Source organism: Rattus rattus, chromosome 1, assembly GCF_011064425.1.
Source record: "Rattus rattus isolate New Zealand chromosome 1, Rrattus_CSIRO_v1, whole genome shotgun sequence".
Classification (NCBI taxonomy): domain Eukaryota; kingdom Metazoa; phylum Chordata; class Mammalia; order Rodentia; family Muridae; genus Rattus; species Rattus rattus.
The window spans coordinates 260,841,619-260,857,918 of record NC_046154.1 but is presented as its reverse complement, the minus strand read 5'-3'; the positions used below and the strand labels follow the sequence as shown (position 1 = coordinate 260,857,918).

The window sequence follows — 16,300 nt, the reverse complement described above, 5'->3', positions numbered from 1 at the left end:
CCTCCGTCATCCAAGACTCCACCGGCTCAGGTGAGAGACCCAGGCTACAGAGTCTGGTTTTTTTGTTTTGTTTGTTTATTTGTTTCTGGTTTTGTCCCGGGGTGAAGTACAGGCCACAGGCCGGAAGTCTGAGGCAGAACTTTATGGTGGAAGGACCAGCCCTTCACGTGGGGTAGCTGTTGCCGTGGTTACGCTGCCCTCTGAAGGCCACTCTGAAAAAAACTTTGCAACAGACACTGCCCCTGCCCTACTGCCCCCACTGTCCTCCAAGACAAGAATCCTAAGTCAGTCAGCCTCCTGGGTCAGAGGGAGGGACAGCGACTGTTTGTCGCCCCCTTGGAAGCGGGGGTTGACGGTAGTTGTGACCGCACTTTTGTAGAGAGGATTGCTGTCCTGTGGAGGAAACATTGCACAGTGTAAGAACACCTCTCAGGCTCTCCCCATGAGGCCAAATCTAGAAGGCCTGGTTGTGCTGAGGGGGGGACTTGGCATGAGAAGCTTTAGAGCTGGCCTCACCTGCTTCCAGTTGAGTTGCTGCCTCTCCTTCTCAAAGCGGCTGTACTCAAGGCGGTCATAGACTTCCACGGAGAGCCGGTAAGCCAGGACCAGCCCTAATCCCACTGCCACAATGCCCCCTACGCAGCCCAATATGATGGCACGGGTGTGGTCTGCTCCCTCTGATGGAGACAAGGCATAAAGGCCGATCCACAGTTACCCTACCCAAGGGTGTCCAGCCTCCCCGGCCCTGTCATTAAAATCGAGGACCCAGCAGAGCTGAAGGCTGTCCTCCCTCCTAGGGCCTTAGTCACATTCCCTCTGCATCTGCCCTAGGTTTGCAGCTGTTTCAAACCCATTGCCCTTATCTTACATCCCCAATTCTGAGATCCTGCCTGGTAGGCTCCACTTATCATATACATGGTGTCTCTGCCCACTTACTCTCTTGGGGTCTCACTCTCAGTATGACCCCTCTGGCCGAATTCTCCACCAGGAAGAAGAACAGCTGGTTGTCTAGCGTCCTCTCTTTGCACCAACCATCATCCAAATTGGGGGCCAAGGTCAAGGTCACATTCACGTCAGCACAAGCCACGCTGCAGTTGGCTGCCAGGGGACCCGTACCAAACGCCCCGCACTCCGCACAGTCCCTGTCCGGTGAATGCCAATCAATGGATTCACATCTGGGCAGCTGTTACCAACCAGCCCTTACCACACACCCTCAAGGAGAACAGGCAGGCAGGAATTCTCAGCAAGCTTCACTGCCCCAAATCCTGAGATGAAAGAAAGGCCTCACCTGTATTGCTCACATGGTGACTTGCAGCCTAGGCACTGGTCACACAGAGCCCCGAAGTAGCCATCCAGGCACTGGCAACGGTTGCATTTGCAGTCACCATGCCCACTGCAGAGCCCTCCTTCAGGACTGACGCAGCTGTCCACACTCTCACTGCACTCACATGCTCTGCCAGTGCGGTTGGCATGGCAGTGACACACTCCACACTGGCAGTGGCCAAAGCCTAGAGAAGAGCCAGGCAGAGGGTGACCACAATTCTCACACACAATTAGCACAGCATATTTCCACAGTCTGTGCTAACTCTGCCAGACACATCCTCTGACTCATATACTACAGTCTTTGAAGTTTACTCTCAGAGTCATAAGTACCCTAGAAAGCCCTCCTCCCCCTCCCTCCCTCCCTTCCCCCCTCCCTCCCTCCTCCCCCACTTCTTCCCCTCCCTCATTTCCTCCCCTACCCCCCCCTTCCTCCTCCTCCCCCTCCTCCCCCTCATCCCAAAGGCTCTAGGTACCTCCACAGAGGATGCCCTCGTGTCGCTCACAGCTGGCATCATCACACTCGCACAGACGCCCAGAGCTCTGTCCACTGCAACTGCAGCGTCCACATTGGCATCGACCCTTCCCGCTGCACAGGGGCCCTGTCCCATTGGGGGCCCGGCAACCAGATTCCAAATCTGGGGAGGACAGGTCAGCCTCTGAGCATTCACACAGCTGACCAAGGCGGCCAGGGGCACAGCTGGGAGGGGAAAGCAGAGGGGTGGGTCAGAGTTCAATCTTCTCTGATCTGTCTCTCAAAATATCCTAGGTCAGCAGTTTTTGACCTGTGGGTTGCAACCCTTTGGGAGTCAAATGGCCCTTTCATAGGGGTCTCCTAAGACCATGGGAAAGCACAGATATTTACAGTTCATAACAGTAGCAAAATTATAGTTACGAAGTGAAAAATAATTTTATGAACTCTATTAAAGGGTTGCAGTGTTAGGAAGATTGAGAACCATTGCACTAAGGCCATGTTCTCAAGGAAGGAGACAGAGGGCTGGAGAGATGGCTCAGCAGTTAAGAGCACTGACTGCTCATCCAGAGGTCCTGAGTTCAATTCCCAGCAACCACATGGTGGCCCACAACCATCTGTAATGGGATCTGATGCCCTCTTCTGGTGTGTCTGAGGACAGTGACGGTGTAAAATAAATAAATAATCTTTTTTAAAAAGGGGAGGATACAGAGCAGCTGAAACAAACTGATATAGAAGTGTACCAAGGGTCAAGGGGGCAGGGGACTCAGGTCAAAGTGAAAGCCTTAGCATCTATGGGAAGCTTCGGGGTATGACATTCAGGTAGAGTCCTGCGATAGATATCTAGGTGACTCCAGGTGAACAGAAAGCAAAGGAGAAATAAAGGTGACAGCCACTTGCTGGGAGCTAAAGGAGTCTATAGAACCCTCACCTGCATATCCCGCATTGAAGGTCCCCCTGTCCATCGCTGCAGTAAGGAGCGCGAGGCTGGGCATCACTACAATTGCAGTCACACAGTGTGTGCAGCTCCACAGTCAACTCCTCTGAGAAGCCAAGGGCCCAGAGCCGTAGGACATGGGCTTCAGGGAGGCAGTGAGAGGCTTGAAGAGTGACCCAGAAATCCACCTGAAGACAGGAAGACCAGACAAAGCTGTGCACACACACGCCCTCATGTACATACACACTCATGTACACACACCACCTCTGGTACACACACACATCCTCACACACTGAAGACAGGAAGACCAGACAAAGCTGTGCACACACACCCTCATGTACACACACACTCATGTACACACACCACCTCTGGTACACACACACATCCTCACACACTGAAGACAGGAGGACCAGACAAAGCTGTGCACACACGCCCTCATGTACACACACTCATGCACACACACCACACACACACTCCCACACAGACAGGGACCAGACTGCTGTGCACACTGTACACACACACTCATGTCCTACACACACACACACATCCTCACACACTGAAGACAGGAGGACCAGACAAAGCTGTGCACACACACGCCCTCATGTACATACACACTCATGTACACACACCACCTCTGGTACACACACACATCCTCACACACTGAAGACAGGAGGACCAGACAAAGCTGTGCACACACACGCCCTCATGTACATACACACTCATGTACACACACCACCTCTGGTACACACACACATCCTCACACACTGAAGACAGGAGGACCAGACAAAGCTATACACACCCTCATGTACAGACGCACACAGACACACATACACACACAGAGTCCACCAACCACACAGAATCCTGGCCCTTAGCAAACTAAGAACAAGTGAAAGTGCACCCCTCCTCAATGGCGATCCCATGGGTTCTTCTGCTTGTTTCCCACTTCCACGCCCACTTCTCCCCCGTGGAGGTAAGTGGGAAATCATATCTATTGCAGCTGGGCTGGCTGGCTGGCTCTTACCATCTGGTTGACTCGGACATGATTGCACTGTCCCCGCCGGTCCCCAGCCTCACCCTCACTCTTCTCAGGACCCCTACAGTGAGACTCGAAAGAGATGCTGACTCCAGGTGGGAGCGAAGAGTGTTCAAGAGTCACGGTGGATGACAGGTTCTGTGGAAAGAGAGCGAGGATGTCATCGTGTGAAAGCAAGCCCCTCCCCCGACGCACCCCGCTTCCTGCCCTCACAGTCACACCTGATCCCTTCTGCACAGTTAGAAGTCATTTCTGGGGCTGGAGAGATGGCTCAGTGGTTAAGAGCACCGACTGCTCTTCCAGAGGTCCTGAGTTCAAATCCCAGCAACCACATGGTGGCTAACAACCATCTGTAATGGGATCTGATGCCCTCCTCTGCTGTGTCTGAAGACAGCTACAGTGTACTTATATATAATAAATAAATAAATAAATTAATTAATTAATTAATAAAAGAAGTCATTTCTGAAAGAAGAACCATCTTGGAACACCCAAGGGCTAGACCTACCCGGGCCACAGTGTGACAGTCCATGCGGTCAGTGTGTTTGTCAATCAAACCCAAACCAGAACACACAGCCATGGTGGGTAAGATCCACCGGGCAGACGTGGTTTCGGTGTGGTTACTCTGCAAAGGCCAGCACTGTCTCAAGACTTCCCGCCACGGTCAAGAGATTGGCGTTGGGTATGCCGGGCAAGCAACCACTAAGTTCTGTATCTCCACTCATTTCACCGAGGTCAAGGACACATTGTTCTTGCTTATTACGTCAGGGTCTCCTGTAGCCCAAGCTGGCCTTGGAAATTCCTCCTGTCTCTGCCTCCCAGGTGTGAAGTGGCAGGCATGTGACACCACATCCAGATAATAATATGGTCCTTGATATTAAATGTAGTACAGCCAGGCAAGGTGCTAGGCACCTTGACTCCCCGAATGGGGGAGAGGAGACCCTGTGAGTTCAAGGCCAGCCTGGTTTACACAACGAGTTCCAGGACAGCCAGGGCTACATAGAGAGACCCTGTAATTAAAAAAAATAAAAAGTAGGGGGCTGGAGAGATGGCTCAGCGGTTAAGAGCACTGACTGCTCTCCCAGAGGTCCTGAGTTCAAATCCCAGTAACCACATGGTGGCTCACAACCGTCTGTAGTGGGATCTGATGCCCTCTTCTGGTGTGTCTGAAGACAGCGACAGTGTACTTATATATAATAAATAAATAAGTCTTTAAATAAAATAAATGAAAAGTAAAAAGAGATCTGCAGTCTAGAGCAGAAATGAGCCTCCTGCTCAGAGACACTCAAGCTCTATAAAATTCTGTCCCTGATTTGTTACAAATGTAGTGTGAGCTCTGAGTCCCCCATTCTTTATGCTTAGCTTCCTGTCTCTATTGCCTCAGTAAAATGGGGGTGATAATAGTTATGAAGCAGGTGGGGTGCAGGACCCAGTGACACAGGATGGTAATCTAAGGTAATCCAAGCAAGAGTATGGGTAGACCAATCAGATCAATGCTACATACACGACGCCTCCAAATAAAAAGCGAGGCTCTGACCAGCGAGGCTCTGACCAGTGAGGCTCTGACCAGCGAGGCACCTCAGCAAGTAAACGCACTTGCCAGGTCAGCCCAGAGCCTGGATTAGTTAGATCCCCAGAACCCTTAACATAACGGTCCAAAGGGAGCACTAACCCCACAAACTTGACTCTGGCCTTATATATGCACTGTGGTACTCATGTACGCCTACCTCACGTGCACACGTGCACACAAACACAAAATAATAGATTACAAATTACAAGAATTTTTTTCAGCCGAGTGGTAAGGGCACACACACCTTTGAGCCCAGTGCTCAGGAGGCAGAGGCTGGCAGATCGCTGAGTTCAAGGCCAGCCGGGGCTACACAGTGAGTTCCGGGACAGCCTGGGCTACATGGAAAAACCCTGTCTCAAAGAAACCCAAACAAACAAACACAACAACAACAAAAAACCTACATGTTTGCACATGCGTGTACATACATATACACTCGTCTATATACATGTAACACTAAATGGAGTCATGGATACTCAAAAAAGAAAAAGATCATGTGAAGTCAAGAGGGGGAAATGGTAGATGTCTAGTGGTGAACTGTAGAGGAGAGAACAGGGTGGTAGATTTGGTCCAAACACATTATATGTATGTATAAATATTACATTTTTAAATGTTTAAGTTATTTTATGTATATGGATGTTTTGTCTGCATGTATGTTCTTATCCTTTTTTTAAAAAAAGATTTTATTTTAGGTATACTGTAGCTGTCTTCAGACACCAGAAGAGGGCATCAGATCCCATCACAGAGGGTTGTGAGCCACCATGTGGTTACTGGGAATTGAACTCAGGACCTCTGGAAGGGCAGTCAGTGCTCTTAACCGCTGAGCCTTCTCTCCAGCGGTCCTTACATATTTTTTACACTAATAAAAAGTGATAGACTTATGGCTCAGCAAGGAATGTAGTTTGGCGGCAGAGTGATAGCCTAACACAACAAAACCTTAGGTTCAATCTTCCATATGCAAAAAACAACAACAACAACAACAACATATAATTACATTTGTGGATGTGAGTATACGAACAGCTAAGGGCAGTCATGTGCAAACTGTAGGTAGGAACTGCGAAAGTGCAGAACCCAAAGTTCTCTCATACTCTTAGCTATGCCCGGAGGACCCTTCTCCCTCTCCCCTGCCCTGCCTCTACCCCCTACTCTCCACTCACGTCGTAAGCATCCATGATGAGCTGCACCACATTGCTGGAGTCTTCGCTGAGCTCCCCGACAGCAGACTTGGGAATCAACTGGCTCAGCTCCTGTGTTGGGAAGAGGGGAGAGAGACGGTGAATAAAGCTTTAAGAGAATGGGCTCCTGCGCAAGCGCGGGAGGGGGCGGGGTGGGGGCGGTCTGAAAGAGTTGTGTGGGAGGAGTCAGGGGCTAAGAAATGAGGGGACTGGAGGCCTTTCCTCAGAGAACTCTCACCTGATACACGGGCAGTGTTGCGCCGGTGACAGCGAAGATAGGTTGGATATTCGCTGCTGTGAGAGCCTGGGCTACTTGGCCCACAGAGGGATAGTCCTGAGGCAAGGAAGGAACAGGCGACTGTTGCTGGTCTCCCTCCAGTGTGCCAAGTAAGCTCAGATTGAACAAAGAAAGCCAGGACCCAGAATCCCACTAGCAGGAGAGACCCCGAAAGACGGCAGTGTCACGGGATGCTATCCGGTGAGAATCATGAGAGCCAAAGAGTCCAGAAAGAAGAGCTGAGGCTCAGATGGGGGAGGGAGGGAGGACTCACAAACTCTGCGCTGTTAGTGTAGACACCGTTGCTGTCCAGGTGGCACCGCCCATCACTGGGCATGAAAATGCCACCCAGTTTCCCATCCCCGGCTGTGTGGAACGTATCGTCTGAAGTGAACACCAGAAGCCGGGACACATTTCTCCAGCCAATCTGCTCCTGAGGGGTAAGGGGGCAGCCTGTATACCTGGCCGTGGCATTTGAGCCACCCCAGTCGAAGAAATCGGAAGGATGGTTCTAAGTTGGTTTGTCTGTCCCCCCTTCCCATCTCTAATTCTCTGCTCCAAGCTCTGGGAAAGGTGCCTCTTCTTCAGGATAGCATAACCTTACCAGATAACTGTTAGGGTAAGCACGCACACCTCAGTGAGGTGATATGGATGGACCTCATACCTGTCACAGCCAGTCCTAGCCCCAGACAGCTCCTGGGCTCCGATTCTAACCCCATCTCACCTGGCAAAGAGCAGCCTGTAAAATGGCATCAAAGCCTCCTTCGGGTGAGTCCAGGTTGCCAGAGACGTTCTGGCGTCCCACCTCTCTCTCGAAGGCTTGAGCATCCCTGGTGAGGGGCAACACGTGGTGATAGCTGAAGGGTGCCTGACAGCGCTCCAACCGGCTGGGGCATGGGTGGTTAAGCTTGGAGGGCACTGTGCTTACAAAGGGTAGCACCGTTTTGTCCACAAAGGAGCCAAAACCTGCAAGCGGAAAGCAATGAGGCCATGCCAGGGGTCACAGGGTGTCGATGGGATGTAAGAGTCCCTGCTAAACACTCAGACAGGAGGTTACACCTAGATGACAGGGACCTGGTACGGCGAGGACGAAAATGTGGCTCAAAAACATGGGAATGGGGGAGATGAAGAGGAGGACCCAACAGCAGCAGCCAGGCTTCCTAGAGGTTGAGGCTACCAGGGTCAAGAATGTAGAAGCATGGGTTGGGGATTTAGCTCAGTGGTAGAGCGCTTGCCTAGGAAGCGCAAGGCCCTGGGTTCGGGCCCCAGCTCCAAAAAAAAGAACCAAAGGGAAAAAAAAAAAAGAATGTAGAAGCATTAGAGAAAGGATTGAAGGAGCTGAAAAGGCTTGAATCCCCATAAGAACAACAATGCCGGGCTGGAGAGATGGCTCAGTGGTTAAGAGCACCGACTGCTCTTCCAGAGGTCCTGAGTTCAATTCCCAGCAACCACATGGTGGCTCACAACCATCTGTAAAGAGATCCGATGCCCTCTTCTGGTGTACTTATATATAATAAATGAATAGATCTTTAAAAAAAAAAGAAAGGGGGTTGGGGATTTAGTTCAGCGGTAGAGCGCTTGCCTAGCAAGCACAAGGCCCTGGGTTCGGTCCCCAGCTCCGAAAAAAAGAAAACAAAAACAAAAAAAAAAGAAAGAAAGAAAGAATAAAAGAAAGAACGAACGAAAAGAATGTAGAAGCAGCAGGTGTCACAGAGCAGGTGTTTTGGAGGGGGCTTGTTTATTTTGATTCAAGGTCTCTCTATGTCGCCTGTCCTGGAAGTGGCTCTGTAGACCAGGCTGTGCTCAAACTCAGAGCTCTATCTGCCTCTGCCTCCTGAATGCTGGGATTAAAGGTGTGCATCACCACCACCTGGCAAGGGGGCGCCTTTGAACCATGGGGGGAAAAATCATTACAGAATGAGGAACAGGAACGTTGCATCTAGATTATCCAGAAACACTGTGTTGAGATGGTAGGTAGCATAAGGGTAGTGTCCAGGTGGGCGGATGTCTGTGTGAACAGTCTCTTAGATTCTGCGCCTCAGCTGGCCTTCGTGTACAGCATGGGATCCTCCAACGGTCAATCCTAAAGGCCCTCGAGCTTAGACCTAGATGAGTATCTCTTGGGAGAGATGTCAAGATCCAACAGTCGAGTCTGTTAAATACTGGGAGATTCTAAGGTGGTGGTAGAAGCTAAAGGTAGTGACAAGGGCTGGCAGGGTCTGGGTAGCACATGCTCACCTATGCGCACAGAATGGGTGACCTCCCGCAGCCGGAGCAGCAGGGCTTGCCCGAGCTGGCGCACACGTTCCAAGTCGTCCTTCATTGAATAGCTCAGGTCCATAAGGTAGTACAGGTCCACGGGATATCCCGCAGCTCGGAGAAAGCGGACCCGGAATTTCTGGGGCTCCCCTGATAGAGAAGGGGAGGCTCGATTCTGCAGCCCAATGCATTCGAGGCCAGCACAGACCTGCACCCTGTGCCGCCCGAGACTCACCTGGTCGCAACGTGACGCGGATCCGCTGCGGGGCCAGCTGGGTGGCCCCCTCGCCGCGGTCTCCTTGGCTGAGTGGCCTGTCCTGCAGCACCTCCTGGTGGCCTCTCGGCTCCTCCAGCTCCTGCTCGGGGCACCCACGGGCCAGTAGCTCCTCCCGCCGCGCGCAGCGCCTCGCCTCTGCCTCCCCCGAGGCAGTGAAGTTCTGTACACCAAGAGGAGGCACACTGAACCCCAGCTCCCATGGCCCTCAACCCGACTACCAACACCATCCTGCAAACCACACCGCCTGCAATCACCTACACATCACGCTCTGTTCTCAACCAGCTTCCCAGAGCCCTGATTTATTTTCACAGTTCACGTACTCCACAGCTACTGTGGAAAACCTATAGTCCTTTCTTCTTCATCAGCACCCAACTTCCTGTAGCAGTCCCTCCCCCTTTTCCTGATCTCAATTCCCCTTTCCCCGCAGCCTCCCACCTATCCTTTCTCACTAGAGCCACAGACTTCCGGTTGAGATCTCTGGGACCTCAAGGATACAGAAAAACCACCCCGTAGTCCAACTTCCCCTGCATGACCAGATTAAAATAGGAAGGGGGTCGGTCAATCACACCAGTTTCTGGGAAGGAGGATGATAAAGACAGACACATCCGCGCGCCCGCGCGCGCGCACACACACACACACACACACTCACTATGTCTGGTACCCTACACTGACTGACAAGCCACAGGGGAAGGAAATGGTTAGGTGGCTTCTCGGTGGGCATTGGTGCCAGCCCCTAGGGAACGGAAGAGGTAGACACAGATCAGCGTCTGTCCCCAGAGTCTTATCTCTCTAGCCACTGTCTAGAACCTCTACCTCCCTGCCTACAGAGTCTATCTTCCAGTTTCACTATCAATGGTTTCTTGGTCCCTCTAGGCAGTTGTAAATATGGCTGCCTGTCAGTGTGCCCTATATCTTACTTACCAAGTCTGCACTGATCTAAGTCTCCATCTTCCTGTGAGAGACTGCCGCTGAAGCTCTTCTTGGAGCACTTCCTCTTTAAGGCATCCATCAAGAACAGCATTTTTTTGACCAGCAAGGATTACACACTCCGCAGCATCCTTGGTCCCTCAGGTACCCCAGGCCTTCCCACTGGCCTCCTCCCACCACTCTCACCTAAGTCCACAGGCTTTTGGAAGCCTTCATTTACTTCCTTCTCCAAGTTGCATGCTGGGAAATAGTGATCCACACATTCATACCTGAGGCAGACTCAGAAGCCCCATCATGCACATTCTGCTATGGACTAGATTCTTCTTCCAAATTCTCTGTGGTTACCTGTCTGTCCCTCTGTCTGTCTGTCCCTCCATCTGTCTATCTATCTATCTATCTATCTATCTATCTATCTATCTATCTATCTATCATCTATCCATCCATCTATCTACTACTGTCGAGACAGAACCTCAATATGTAGCTCTGTCTGTCCTAGAATCTGTGTTGTAGACCAGGCTGGGTTCGAACTCACAGAGACCTGCTTCCTCTGCCACCCAAGTGCTTGAATTAAAGGCATGTGCCACAATTCCCCACCTGGGTTTAATGTTTTAACTCTCGTTGTGATGGTATGTGAGGTGAGGCCTTTGGGCAATGGTTGGGTTTAGGTGAAGTCCTAAGGGTAAGACCCTCACGATGGGATGTGCCCTCTTCAGATGTGACAGGTAGGGCTGGAGAGGTGGCTCAGTGGTTAACCTCACTCACTGCTCTTCCAGAGAAACACAAGTTCAATTCCCAGCACCCGAATGGTGGTTTACATGGTAACTCCACTTCTAAGGGATCCAATGCCCTTTTTTGTCCTTGACAGATGCCTGCAGACATGGGGTGCACATCCACATACTAACACACGTTCACATAAAATAAATATCATTTTAAAAGAATCCACAGCAGAGGGACCCTCTCCCCAAACCCCAACTCCCATGTAATAATATAACAAGAAGGTGGCCCATCTCTAAGCCAGGAAAAATCGTCCAGAGAGAACCAAATGGGCCAGCACTTTGCTCTTGAATTCCAAGCCTCTCAATTCATAAGAGATATTTTTCTGTTGCATATTGTCACAGAATTTAACAGGCCACTTTCTCACATGCAGAAGCATGAACTCCCACAAGGACATCTTCCTCTGAGCTCATGGGTCACGGGTTCCGTCCACGTATGCACAGAAACTTATGTGCATATGAGTCACACATCGGAATCCTGTCTGTCCAAATTCAGCCACACGTGAGACTGAGGAGTATACCCAGAAAAATCACAAATATGCCCACCCAACACGCATCCCCACGTGTTCAGGAGCCGCAGACCCATGTTTACCAGTTGCTTGCACCATGCACAGCTGGGGTGTGAGAGTATACACTTCTGGCAGGATGGAGCTGGCTGGCAGGATCCCTGTGGAGACAGGTCAGGATCCTCCCATTCTGTGGTCTCCCCCGAGGACGTAATCTTGGTATCTAACTCACTCTGACCTCCGCCCAGAACGAGCAGAAAAATGAGAACAGTTGATGAATCCACCATGGCCTATAATGGAATATAAAGACAGACACATGGGTCCTCAGGGAGGGCCCAAGCTCTGGTCCTCTAAACTTAGCTTGTGGTTGCCAAGCCACACCTTACCCCAACTCGGGATCTCTCCTCAGTTTCACATCCCTCTATGGATTCAGCAGCTTTTCCAAAATGGTGGGAAGGACAGATGCCAGAGCAAGGGAGGGGTCTCAGAGACCTATCAGCCTTTGTATAGGCTTCAGGTACCCAGGGTGGACAGAGTAGCTTAAGGAAGGGTCTGTGAGCTTTGGAGATGGCTCAGTGGTTAAGAGCACTGGCTGCTCTTCCAGAGGGCCTGAGTTCAAATCCCAGCAATCACATGGTGGCTCACAACCATCTGTAATGGGATCTGATGCCCTCTTCTGGTGTGCATGAAGACAGTCACAGTGTACTCACATACATGAAATAATAAAATCTTTAAAAAAAAAATGCCCTTCCATCCTGGGTTCCATTCGTAGCACCCACATGGTATGCCAGCTCACAACTTTCTGTATCTCTAGTTCCAGAGGATCCAACATACTCTTCAGCCTCTAAGTCATGCATGTGGTGCATAGATGTACATACAGTAAGAAGCACTCATATTCATAAAATAAAAATCAATAAAATCTAAGGGGGTGGAAAACCACACACTGTTTTCTGGAAAACCTGAATTCTATTCCCAGCCTGCTTCAGGCATCTCACCACTGCCTGTAACTCCCTTTCCATAGGCATCTGAACCCATGCACATATCCACACAGATACACCTGCGTATGCATACTTTTTTGTTGTTGTTGTTGTTGTTGTTGTTGTTGTTGTTGTTGGAACTGAGGACCGAACCCAGGGCCTTGTGCTTGCTAGGCAAGCGCTCTACCACTGAGCTAAATCCCCAACCCCCACATACTTTTCTTTTTTTAATCCAGTGGTACATGTGGGACGCAGAGACAGATAGATCTCTGTGATTTTTGAGGCCAGCCTGGTGTTCGCAGTGAGCTACAGGCAAGGCAGGGTTATACAATGAGATCTCTCTCAAAAACAAAAAGAAGGCAGGAAGGAAAGAGGGCGGGACAGTCTGGAACAGAAACATCTGCACCCCAATCTTTTCCAGGCCGCAGTTCAGGCAGCACCAGGTTCTATCCCACCTAGATCCCTCAATGGTTCCGTAGCACACCGAGCCCTGCCTGCCTCTCACTTCCCCCGCCTCAGCCTCCATATCTGTCAAGTGAAGGAATTGAGTAAACTATTCGGCAGCCTTCGAGTCTAGAAGAGCGGAAGAGAGGCGAGGAGTAGAGATGGGGACCTGTGTGCTCAGGGAAAGGTGGCTTCACACAGGGAACGCAGTAGCCAGAGGAAGGATGCCTAAGAAGAAATCCCCCTTTGATGTTGGGATTTATATTTCATTTTATTATTGTGTCTGTGCACCACGTGTGTGGCTGGTGCCCTTGGAGGGCAGAAGTTATAGATGGCTGTAAGCTGTCATGGAAACCGAACCCAAGTCCTTGAGAAGAGCCTCTTAGTCACATTATATCTGCTATATCTCCAGCGTGGTGCATTTAGCTTAGTTTTGTTTTGCATGTTATTCTCCTTGGTAGCAGAGAGCATGCACAGAGCACAGCATGTTATAGCGTGTTTGTGGGGGTCAGAGGACAACTTGTGGGACAGGGCAGCAGGCTCGTCATCTGCAGGCATATTTGCTCACTAAGCAAACCCTCCGGTTGCTTTTCTGTTGTTGCTTTGGTGTTGGTGTTTTGGAGACAGGGACCTGGCTGGCCTGAGCCTCACTGTGTAGCCCAGGCTGGCCTTGAACTCATGGCTTTGCCCTTTCAAGTACTAGGATGACAGGTGTGAGTGGCCATACCCAGCCAAATTTTCTGTGGCTGGAGAGTTCGGTGGTGGGAAGTGTGATTATGCGTAAGGTCCTAGGTTGCACTGCAAACATTGATTAGTTAGTTAATTTTAAAAATTGATCAGGCCCAGCTGGCTGTGGTGGCACACACCTTTAACCCCAGAGACCTGAGAGGCAGAAGCCAGCCTGGTCTACCAATTGAGTTCCAGGACAGCCAGGGCCACACAGAGAAACCCTGTCTCGAAGGAAAAAAATTTTTAAAATGAATAAAAACTGAATGGGTGATGGTTCAAAAATAAAAGGTGTTGGATGGGGCAATGCATGCTGTTATCCCAGCACCGGGAGAACAGGGGTTCAAGGCCAGCCTAGACTACATGTCTCAAAAGACGTTCAAATTAATCAAAAATAAATAATCAAAAGGATGTGGCACTGACATAAAGCTAAGTGTGTGCATTAGCGGTCTAGACCTGTAGATAGAGGTAGGTTGGATCTCTGTGAGTTTAAGGCCAGCCTGGTCTACTTGAGGAGTTCTAAGCCAGCCTGGGCTACATAGAGAGATACTGTCAAAAAAACCCCAAGAATTTCCTTTTAAATTCCCACTGTGATGAGCGTCACATTCAATCATTTGGGGTCTGATGAATGTGGCTGCCTAGCCCAGCGTCTGTGTAGCATGTTAAAACCCCTCCTTTCCACCTTCAACTTCACATAAAAACTTAATAGTTTCTTCCCTTCCTTTTAGGTTTTTGTTGTTGCTGTTGGATTTACTCCTTTTACTTGATGTGTATGTAAATCGTTGCACTACACGCGTGCCCTCAGAGCTCAGAAGAGGCGTCAGGTCCCTTGCCACTGGACTTATGGATGGTTGTTAAGCGATATGTGGGTGCTGGTGGGGGGTGTCAACCCTGGATGCTCTGTGAGAGCAACGAGTGCTCTTAACCACTGAACGCTCTCTCCAGCCTCCAAAACATACTGGTTTCTAATGGCCTACTGTTACTAATCATGACACTCAGGAAAGCACATGCGGTTCTCACACATGTGCATATGACTCTCTAGGAACTTTCTGGAAGACATGCAGGGGCACCCAGCAGCCATCATTGGTTCGCAGCATTGCTAATCATCCACAGCATCAGCTCCCTAGGGATTGTGCTGTGGCGTTCCCATGGTCACCAGAAGTGTACAAGAGTCTACCGAAAAGCACCCACCTTCTCCTCAGCCTGGGTCCAGGGTCAAGAACTGATGCTCTCTACAGGGAGTGTGGGGAAGGGTGGGGTACTGAGCCGTTGAACACCCCATCCTGCTCACCAACCCATGTGACCTCAGATGGGTGTAGTACATTACAGAGCTTCTGCTCTCAGGGAGAGGCTGACCCCAGGCTTAGCCTCACTGAAACCTCAGACCTGCGTGCTTTCTGTGCTGTGGTCAGGGAGGCTCGAGACTCTGCAGCACAAAGTTTAGCTTTGACTTTATCTCATAGATGGGGCTCCACTTCCACCCTGTTCCAGAGACAGAGGCATCAAGTCCACCCATCTCTTCTAAAGGGGCCTCTGAACTCATACATGGCCTCCCCCGCCCCTCTCAATTCTGTCCCCTTCTTCCTTCTTTGGCAATCCATGCATATCTTGCCACTTGCTGTCTGTCTCCTGCTGTGCACGCATGCATGTGTGTGAGTGTGTGTGAGTGTGCACATGTGTAATTCAAGCCTCAGTAGGCCAGGAATGAGAGGTCTGTGGCTAAAGTACCAAATGGGAAGGATTCTGGACTGTGCAAAAGGCACCAAGCTGCAAGGAGCAGCCAGGGACAGACAGGGAGAAAGCCCATGTTGGCTGGGGTAAGCCTTGGCTCACAGAAAACACTTATGTATAGCATCATGATCTCCTTCCCTCCCTCTGGCTCCCCTGGAGAAACGAATGGATGAGCAGCAGGAGGCTGTGATAGCAGAGAAAGGAATAACGGGGACCACGGGAGTGCAAAGAGGGGTTCAGAGCCTTCCTCAAGACTAGACAGGGCACTGGAGAGCCCAGATCACAGCTTTCTTCCAGAGAGGTAGGGAACAAGTAGGGAGGAGGAGGGTGGGCTGCTGCCCTGATGGTACTCACAGGTGCTGGCGGAGCAGCCCTTCCTCTGCTGGTGGCAGTAGCAGCAGCCTTTGTGTACAGATCTAGAGGCTGCAGAGGAGGAAGTGACACACCCTGGGGTGGGGGACTCTCGGAGGGTGACTGATCTATCAGAAGGTGGAGCAGATAGGAGAGGGCTGGGTAAAGAAAGGACCTAGAAGTCCCATCTACTAAGCTCTGCTCATGTGCTAAACTATCAAGGAGCACAATTAAGGGTCACAAGCACCGTGTCAGATAGTGGCGGTGCCCCCACCCCTGCCCCCACACATACCACAGACTGAAGAGATTGAGGCTGAGAATTTAAAGAGAGACCAACTTCACAAAATGTCACACAGGCAGCCAAGGGGCTGGGCTGTAATTTAAATCCAGGTCAGCTTCCTTCCAAAATCGATGATCTCTCCAGTATCTCAGAGAGGAAGGCATCAGACAGGAAGAAACACGAAGGAAGATGGCTTACGTTCCTTTGGAAAGCTCAGGGACCATTGTGTTGTGATGACTACATTTTATGCTAGGTAGCCATCTTGGTTCCA

General features: G+C 50.6%; 1 protein-coding gene across 1 annotated transcript; it reads right to left on the bottom strand.

Moving 5' to 3' along the window:
- Nucleotides 1–66: 66 nt before the first annotated feature.
- On the bottom strand, nucleotides 67–15,814 carry Itgb7 (integrin subunit beta 7). The gene is made up of 15 exons (XM_032890930.1): nucleotides 15,753–15,814; nucleotides 11,607–11,810; nucleotides 9,273–9,474; nucleotides 9,017–9,187; nucleotides 7,503–7,744; nucleotides 7,053–7,211; nucleotides 6,740–6,835; nucleotides 6,484–6,573; nucleotides 3,751–3,900; nucleotides 2,724–2,917; nucleotides 1,797–2,020; nucleotides 1,289–1,508; nucleotides 937–1,142; nucleotides 517–677; nucleotides 67–393 (listed from the first exon to the last, which is right to left on the bottom strand). The coding sequence occupies exons 2-15, from the start codon at nucleotides 11,805–11,807 to the stop codon at nucleotides 286–288; spliced, it is 2,424 nt and encodes an 807-aa protein (XP_032746821.1). The 5' UTR covers nucleotides 11,808–11,810; nucleotides 15,753–15,814; the 3' UTR covers nucleotides 67–285.
- Between the last annotated feature and the right edge of the window lie 486 nt (nucleotides 15,815–16,300).